The 9,930-nt window shown below is 31.4% G+C and overlaps 1 protein-coding gene across 1 annotated transcript; it reads left to right on the top strand.

Moving 5' to 3' along the window:
• Positions 1-2,037: 2,037 nt before the first annotated feature.
• xmas (RRM_XMAS2 and SAC3_GANP domain-containing protein xmas) lies at positions 2,038-8,651 on the top strand. Its single transcript, XM_014416598.2, has 2 exons — positions 2,038-2,187; positions 3,097-8,651. Exon 2 carries the CDS (start codon positions 3,117-3,119, stop codon positions 6,891-6,893), a length of 3,777 nt encoding a protein of 1,258 aa, XP_014272084.1. The 5' UTR covers positions 2,038-2,187; positions 3,097-3,116; the 3' UTR covers positions 6,894-8,651.
• Positions 8,652-9,930: the final 1,279 nt, after the last annotated feature.

The raw sequence follows: 9,930 nt of genomic DNA, 5'->3' as shown, positions 1-9,930 counted from the left end.
GTTTGTTTTCTAGTGAGAGATGAGAGGTCCGGCTGAGCAGTCGGTATAGTTGGCCGAATCGTCTGTTGAGTTCTTGTCTTTTGAGTCTAGTATGAAATATAATAAAAAAAAATTTTTTTCAGTATTTTAAGCTCAAAGTGCTTGAAACACGCAAGGGATATTACTGAGTAACTTAAGATATCGAATTTAAAAATCGGTTGTGTAGTTCGCAAAACTGCTCCCATAAAATTAACAGCTTATGTGACACCCCTAAATAGTTCACCATCCTTTTGGATTCGCCGTAGTCGGGAAAAATCAACACATAAAGAGATCTGCTGGAAATTTGAACTTTTAGTTCTAAACCTACTAGTACTGGTATTTGGTGGGGGAAACAAGTCCGGCAAGTGGGCCAAGTGGTACTTTTTTCCAACACCTGACGGCTACCTAAGTTGCCGCCGCGTACTAACCAAGGTGGGAGTGTCAAGATTCATTCTTCGGGACCGCCAAAAAACGAATGTTTAACTGCCTTAGGTGGGAATCGAACCCACAACATTCCGAACCGAGCGCACCTGCGACCCAAACCGCACGGCCGTCACGTCCCTAGTTCCAAACCTAATATGCTATAATAAATTATGAACTGCCTCTAAAAATGCTACTTTTCCAACTGCAACATCGATCGACATTACTAATATAAATGTGATAATGGTTGTAAAAACTGTATTTTTTCTTAAAATAAAATTTACTCATGATTAATATTGACGTAACTACTAAGAAAATTAGTATTGTAGGTTTAAGGACAGTTATCTAATCAATTAGGCGATTGATTGTTGCTTGAAAGTCGCTCATCCTGGAAATCGTAGATATGATAATTGGACTCTTCCAATTTTTAGGCTAAATGGCCAGCTTTGTGGGGTCCGATCCATCGCTACTACGATTACTTGAAGCATAATGTACTAAGTATATCTACGGCAACTTGTCTTCTACCCATCTTCTCTTCAAAAGCTTCTTAATTCATGATTAGCTGAAATCAGGAAAGTAGTACATTTTTACAAAGATGGATGTAAGGTTGATCAAGAGCCAGGTAAGATATCTACTTCAAAGTGCCTTAATAAATATGGCCGATATGGGTTTTAAATTAGTTCTTTTCCATGAACCAAGCATCTCTTTCTGCTTTTATGAATTGCAGGTCCATCTATTCTATATAAAATGCTGGAAAGCGTAATAAAACGTTGGAAAGACGCCAACTCAATCCTTCCTTTCCCCTGTTTTTCATTATTTATCACTCAAATTATTTGTCATTTCCAAAAAGTATTTTATATAATTTAATAAGTTTAATGGCTTGCCCTCAAGAGATGACGTCGACATAAACACTTTAATGTATTCTGGGTAAGCTATGAAGACACCGTGTCCTTGTAATGGTTCTTAAAAATCATATGTAATCATGATAAATAAGGCACCTTTTGCAGTGCAGCATAAATCTATTACATTCTTTAGGCGAAGTTTAGAATGCATATTCTGTTTCGAGACTGAAGAATAGTGTCAATCACAGCATACATGTGTACCATAAGGAAAGCTAAAGATTTTTTATGATCAACGATTATTTAATGTATAAAGGGGTATATAAAAATGCTCCTTTATTTTAAATATTCTTATGATGAAAGGAATATGGTCCGGGTGCGGTCAAAAAAACTCAAATAGTAGAATATACTATTTTAGTTGGGCTCAATAAAATAGTATATTCTACTATTTGAGCTTTTTTGACCGCACCCGGACCATATTCCTTTCATCTTTATACACACGGTCAATCAATATCTTCCAGTATTTAAATATTCTTGTTTGTAAAAGTATTTTACTTTATTTCGTATTAAATTCAAATACGTACTTTCACCTCAAATATACTATTTATCAATCCTTTTACCAAGCAAAAATTATTTTAAGAAGTCCTGATAAGTTCTTAATTAGCACATATTACTCGATAAGAAAAAAAATTGTTTCTTTTTCCTAAACAACCATAGTGCAGATTTCTACCTCTTAGAATACTACCAACCGTTAGTTCAATTTGCTGAAAATGTAAACAAATAGGTTTCAAATTGTTTACATACCATAACTTTTTTAAATTCTGGTTTGTGTTAAAAAACAAAAAATATTCATATTTAGGAATTGTTTATCAGTTTCTACTATCTCTATTTGAATGGGGTATCTCGACAGGTATGATATAAATTAAAGAGGTATTCAGTCAAAAATTAGTACAGCAACTCATTATAGTTATACTTATTGTTAAACTATACTAACATAAAATTAAGTGACCTTCAAAATATTATAGAATGTTATCTGTAATAGATGAATAGACTTATTGATAGTTAATTCTGGATTTATAAGGTTATAATTATTATATATGAAGGTTACTGAGAAAAAATAAGGAGTCCGGTTTTTTTTTAATTTAAGCTGTAACTGTCATCTGTTGGGTTTAGGCGAAAGTTTTTCTTTTTACCAAATATTCCATCATTTTATAAAATTGACCCTATTAATACAAAGAATATGATCTGTAATACTATGAAAGAGATAAAGGTGCGTTACCCTATCTTATTCAATATTACTATAAGTATGAAATGTGACTCTGATAATTTTTTTCCTGTATCTACATGATTTTCTGTATGAGTTCATTCATATGATTTCTTAGAATTGGTGTTAAATGATTACCAAGTAATTAAGAACATATAAATAACACTATTTTCCTATTTTTACTTTTATTTATACTGTATTTGGTTATATATCAAAAATGCTATTGAGAGATAATGATATTCTTAAAGACTTTCATGTGGTTCTTTATTATTTTTTCTTAGGAAGGATGGCCTAATTTGATAATACATTTGGAGTAATTTAAGATACTATTGGTACTTTAGTTGTGACCTGGTACTGTTAATTATAGTTCATTTTTTATCTTCCTGGGCATTTTGTTTTCTTTTAGTACTTTGATGATAAATTGACATTTCTTTCTTCCTTAATCTTATAATTTATATTACCTGGAACTAATAGATTTGTTGTTCATGGGTGTATTATATCTTAGTTTAGTTATAATGCTTAAAATAATTCTTTAAGTATTAATCATGTTTTCAGGTTCATTATAGAAATCTAGAATGGCTGGAGGAAATCACATCATCGTGCGTGAAGCACCATCTGGATTCCTGAAAAGACGTGTAATAAGAGGACATTTTTCTAAGTATGGATCAATTACAAGATTAACAATCCATAATAACTGTTGTGTGCTAACATTTGAAACTCCAGAACAAGCTGAGCGAGCCTTGACTCAGGGCATATCTTGGAAAGATTCACCATTGAAAGTTGAATTTACTGATCATCATGATCCTTACGGTGCAGAAGAAGCTGATATTAATGAAGAACTAAACTGGTATGCTGAAGATACTGAAAATATAGAAAAAAATAAGAAACCAACTAAAACAAAAGCTAATTTTAAGAGTGGGGATGCTCCTCTCAAAAAAACCAGGTTAGACGAAGATGGTGAAGATCTTAAGACTGATGACAATAAAGCAATTTCTTTATTTAAAGAGATTCCTTTTCAGTCACGTGCTGCGAAAACATTAAAAGATAAATTAGACATTTTAGAAGAAAGAGATCGATATATCAGAATGAAGTTAGAAAAAACTGGAAAAATAGATGCATCAGATGTTGTAAAAGGAATTTGCCCTGACATGTGCCCAGAAAAGGAAAGGTTAATGCGAGATGTAAATGCAATTGTATCACCTTATGAATCTTTGAGCAATGGTAGAATGGACCATTCAAAAGCTGTAAAAGAATATACTAGAAGTTCAGCTGATCAAGATGAACCTCTTCCTCACGAGCTAAGGCCAGAACCAGTGCTTACAATGACAATGTCGTACATCATAAATTGTATTATGTCTAGAATGGATGAAGTGAATGATGAAAACCAGGCAAACTGGTATGATTTTTGTTGGGGTCGTCTTAGAGCCATTAGGAAGGATATAATACAGCAACAATTATGTAATGTTAACATTGTGACTATTTTAGAACAATGTGCTAGATTTCATATTGCTTGTTATGACAGACTATGGGGAACTAGTAAAAGTCATTTTGATGATAAAATAAACACAGAGACACTTGTTAATTGCCTTCAGTCGCTTATTCATATGTATGAAGACCTTCACAGAGAAGGTATAACATGTCCAAATGAGGCAGAGTTCAATGCATATATGATACTTTTAAAGCTGAATAGTGGCTTATTAATGTCTGATTACAGAAGGTATACACTCAGTTTAAAGCAGTCTCATGAAGTTAAAGAAGCTGTAAAAATCAGTTTGGCATATAGTAATAACATGTTTTCAACTTATTTCAGGCTTATCAAGCATACTACTTATCTAAATGCTTGTCTAATGCAACGTTTCTTTCACCACTTAAGAGTTCAAGCATTAAACACTATAGTCAAGGCTTACGCTGTACCTAATAAAGTGTCAAATATTTCTGTATCTTTCATAATGGGAATGTTGAAATTAGATTCAATCAGTGAATGTGCTTCATTCTGTGATTCTTTGGGTCTCACTCTGAGCAAAGATGAAAAAAACTTTAGGATATCAAGAAATGATTTTTTTATACCAGAAAATGTTTATGCAATTAAAGCACCATCATCTTTAGTTGTAAACAAAAGAATTCCAGTAGCTCAAGCAGTGGTTGGTGCTGATAAGCAACTTCCAATTGTCCTAGAACATTTTGTACATAATAGTTTTAATGAAGAAGGTCTTTTAAATCCTGATGCGATTGATGCATCAGATCAAGAAGAGAAGATGTTATTTGATATTGTTGCAAGGAATGTGCAAATCACAAGATTGAAAGGTGCTTTAGAAACTAATGCTACTGAAGTTATAGTTTTAGAAAAAGAAAAAGTTGACCTTTCTCCGCGAATCAGCGTTAGTCCACAACAAGAAATGAAATTTCATTTTACAGAAACTGGAGAAGATAATACAGAAATTGATTATGATTATGCTGATGCTGCTGATACTTCTGTAGGGACTGATCAAATCAGTGACACAGAACCGAAAGTAAAAGATATTGATGAATCTAGTAATGAATCTGCTGTGTCATTCAACAGTACCTCTTCAAGTTTATCTTCTAAATCATCTGTTCATACTAATGCAAATGAAATAAAAATTCCATCTCCACAACCAGTGGATTCGAAACCTATGCCAAAGTTTAATCCTTTTAGTGCTCAGTTTCATACTTTCCTTCAAGGGCCATTATTAAATCCATCTAAAGCTATTGGTACTGCTCCTATTTTAACAGTTCCTAAGTCTCCAATTAGTCAGAATCAGCAACATAAGTTTTCTTTTTCAAAAGAGAGTTCCTGCAATAAACCTAAAGTTGAACTTGATATTAAAATTCCTAAAGTTGATGAAGATGCAACATTACTCAAATTGCGTAAAAAACTGGCTGAAAATTTAAAGAAAATATCGGCTCGAAAATATTTAAGGTTATGGCAAAAAAAGGTAACAAAAATAAAAGCAATGAAAGCTGCAGAAGCTCTTGTAATCTGCAATGTTTCAGCTGAGAATCATCTTAAAATATGGGGTTGCCCTGTAAAAAAACATTTTATTAAAACATCAGAGAGGCTTATGGAAAGAAAGAAGGCTGCTTTAATGGTTCAATTGATTCTACATACGGACATTGTTGATAAACTTGATAAGAATGTAACCAATATTAGGAGGAAGTTGATCAATATATTGGGTGAAACCTCTGTTCGGCATGCTAACAAATGGGGCAATGTGGCACAGCCTGTACCAATCTTCTGGAAGCTGGTGTTTGCAGTTCCACCTCCCATTGCAGAAGGTTCCACTTTTTCAATGAAATTTAGGATTTGGTGCAAAGAAGCTTTTTCAAATAACGAATGTTCCAATGATAGAAATGTTGGTGTAACAGTGTCATCTAATGGTGTTACTGTGTTTTCAAAGATTATAATAACTGAAGGAATTGTTGATATTGAACAGTGTAAAAATTTAACTTCACTTTTGCTCATTACAGCCAATGGGTGGGAAACGTCTTTAGACTTGAAGAGACGCATGCAAAAATTGTTGGACTTGACTAATCATCCAATTCCAGTTGCAATTTTAAACATTGGAAGTCATCTTAATGAAGTGGAATCTCCTCATGTCAATGACGTTACATTTTTTGAACAGTTGGTGTGGAGAAATACCAATTCATTGACTAGTACCTTATGTAATATGGCTAGGAATATCTATTTATGTAATTTAAAGGTTAAGCCTTATTGTAATGTTATGGAAATTTTCGTTTACAAATTATTTGATTTCTTTCGCCAAGATAGATATTTTCATGATGAATTAGATGTTGCTTTACTCTCTCCTAATAATGTAATTGTTTTCTACAATCAGTTAGTTGATTTTATTGTGAAGGAAATAGCTGATTGTTTCAAACATAATTATTATGGCACTGCTTGTGAATTTAAAATTCATGTCCAAGAACTAAGAAATTCCAATTTTTGGCCAGATGGTTATGATGATCCTAATTTCCTGAACTTTTTTATTCAGCGAAGCATGAAATGTAGATTGAAACCTTTCAGCTTACAGTCCTGTTTATCTGCAAAAGATCTCCTTTCATTTTTCAGAAGGTATTGTGATGACTTAGGGTGCCCTGAGGTTGTTTCAACACTATTCAGACTTATCAAGCCACCTAAAGCAGATAGTGAGATCAGTCTTTCTGACCATTTGGACACAGTTGACTGGCTAAGGATAACTGAGTTACTAATTGAGAAAGTTTTAGCTTCGACATTGCTTACATTTAAAGTTGTTTTTCGTGAAGACAAATTGAATGACTATATTAACTCACGTTACTGGCTGGATTTAGATGTCATTAAACATTGTAAAAGATAATGTTATAAAAGATAATTCATTAAAGGTTAAATAAAGTTTTGTAACTTCTTCAGAGCTGGACTATGTAAATAACTATGTATATAGTGTAAATTGTAAATATCTCAATAACTTAATCATAAGTTTTACTTTGTATAAAATATTACAAACATTTACAAAATAAGTTAAAATATATATTCTTTGTATAAAAATGGCTTTTTATACCTATTATTATTTTATGTTTTGTAGCACATGAGAATTAATGTAATATTTGTATATTCAATTATTATGAATACAATATTTTGTACTATTTGAGAATGAACAACCACTCATTATTGGGCACGATGCCTGTTGGTGGAGCACCTGTAAATAAATATACACCTTTTCAGACAATTACATTGTATTTTATTAAATATAAAATAGGTTATAAAAATTGCTATCCTTCATTATTATCATCTTTGACAACTGTTTATGGGAAATCGAGAAGTATACAAGATTTAAAAAATTAGTGGAAATATTTTTTTAAATTTTATTTGTAATCATTGATCCGTATCGTATGCTGGATGTATGTACCACAATCGGATTTGAACCAGGGTTCCAGGAGTTAGTAACATAGCACCTTACTCACTGATCTACCTCATACCCCTGAGTATGTTGAGTCTAAATTACACAAACACATGAATTTTACATAAAAATTGTTTTTTCTTATTTGGCACAATTTGGTAGGTGACAATAGGCACTGATACACAATATTGAAATTTGAATCATGGCTATAATTTTCAATACTTTTTCTAAAAAGACATTTAGTGACTATGCATATTCAGTTTAAATTATGTGGGAATTTAGTGTTTTTACTTATCTTTTCCATTCTGTAATTAGAGTAAAACAATGTGGATTTCATGCAAGTTACTTAAACCTCAGAACACCTTCAATAAAATGCTTATAACGAGTAAGAAGAATTAGGCAACAGATCAATTTTTAATGATTTTATTATTAAATAGTAGTTCAAATGAAGCTATATAAGTGCATGGGAGTAGCTAAAGATATCCACTTATGTTTTATACAATCACAAAGTTGTGGCACCTGTAGGTGCAAATAGGGACCAGAATGTTTTGCTTTTTCTGAATGATTCATAGAGTAAATTGTTCTGCTACCAGTAGGTAATTTAACCATAAGCAATTGCCACGTCATAATCTGCAGTAGTATATTTGTTGGATATATTTTGGACCTACAATTTTTAGGATTATAAAAAATATAGTTATAACCTATAAATAAAAAATATGTTATAAAATTTAGAATTATTGTTTTAAAGAAATTTAAATTAAAATGGTTAATATAAGAAAAATGGTCCGGGTGTGGTAAGAAAGGAACAAAACTATTATTATGGGGCAACGTTTCACCCCACTTTGCTGTGCTTTTGTTTGGGAAGAAAACTAAAGAATCAAATGGTTAATCTCTTTATATATAAATTTTGGAATTGATGCAAACTAACACCATTAATTAACAATGATTATTATAAATTGTTCAACTTGTATTTTTTTTTATTTCTTACCTCCTTTTTTAAATAGATAAATAACAATATTAATATATATCTAAATATATGCTGACGTAATTGGTGCCCTTCCTTTGCCACTTGGCATTATAAGGGGTTGGGCTGGGTCCGCTGAAGGCGGGGGTTACAATATTGGCTCTTTTAAATTAATTCTTATATTGTAATACCCAAAACACTCTACAGTTGAAAACTGGACATATCCCACTTTCATCCCAATTTATTCATTTTATTTCAATGCATGTAAATCATATAAGGTTTCCATAAGTTGAATACAATATTCAACAAAACAGTTTTGGGTATTACATATAAGAATTAAAACAATTAAGCCTCTAAAAACTGTGAACTTAAGAAAAAAACTTTCCATCCTCTTCCGTATGTTTAAAAAAAACAACATTGATGCTGTAATAAGATAGCTGGAAAATAATTTATTTGTTATTATTGTATAAATTTCTCCATAAATGTTATCATAGTCTGAAGTGTAACATTTTGTTCACATAGTAAACTGTTTAAAGCTGCCTTCAAACCAATGCTTCCATACGTTTTGAGAGGAGGAAGATCATTCAGAAGAAGTGGTATAGCGTCTGACAAAACATGGCTGATATATGTTGCCAGATATGTATTATTGTATACGCTGCTTATATCTGTCTTTAAAAAAAAACAAAAAAATAAGTATATACGAGAATGCATCTATTTTGTGAAAACTTAATCAAGTTATAGTTTACCTTCACATCACCAACACTGCAATCAAATTGAAAATCAGATATTTGAATTCTTTTATCCATCAATTCTTCGAAGGATGATTGTATTGAAAACTTAAGTCCAGACATGGCAACACTTTAAACATAAAAGAATGTTAAAAATATGTTCTTAATTGGATGATTATTGAATAATGATTTTAGTGAGCCCATAGAATGGATCATTATCTTCACACTTAGCTCACTGTTCTAGTTGGAGTAAGTAATACCAGCAATGATCATGTTTGAAATCTTTGAATAAGTAATCAATTCATTTGTTGACTTATAAAAACTAATCAATTACAAATATGGAAAATCATTCAATTAACTTAAATTAATTCTGGGAGTATTATTGATAATAAAATTTTCCATTACATGGGATTCTATTTGGGATAATATATTTTTATAAACATTATACATACCCAATTTCCCCATCACCATTGATAGGTAACATGGTTAACAAATTAAAGTTAAGACCGTATGAGCTGAGAAATTGAATATTTTTCAATGTTACATCTATACCAAATCGAAGGGAGGCATTGTCATCAACATGTATGTTGCTTAATTTGGTGGAAGATGCTCCTGACAGTAATAGGTCATCCAGATATCCTTTACTTCTGAAATATGCATTCGGTTAAACAGACATAGTAATTTTTAGCCTTATTAATTTTTTTAAATAATCATTATTATCCAATCAATGTTGAAATTATTGTCGATATGTTAAAATCAAATTTTAGTTTATACATAGCTATCTTGAAATGTATAACCTTAAATT

Source organism: Halyomorpha halys, unplaced genomic scaffold (genome assembly GCF_000696795.3).
Source record: "Halyomorpha halys isolate HHAL.00 unplaced genomic scaffold, Hhal_1.1 Scaffold128.1, whole genome shotgun sequence".
In the NCBI taxonomy this organism is placed as follows: domain Eukaryota; kingdom Metazoa; phylum Arthropoda; class Insecta; order Hemiptera; family Pentatomidae; genus Halyomorpha; species Halyomorpha halys.
Note: the sequence above shows the minus strand (reverse complement) of the source record. Positions and strands in the feature narration are given on the sequence as shown.

Excerpts from the sequence above, each read along its gene's own strand:
- xmas (XM_014416598.2), top strand. The coding sequence starts at position 3,117 with ATGGCTGGAGGAAATCACATCATCGTGCGTGAAGCACCATCTGGATTC.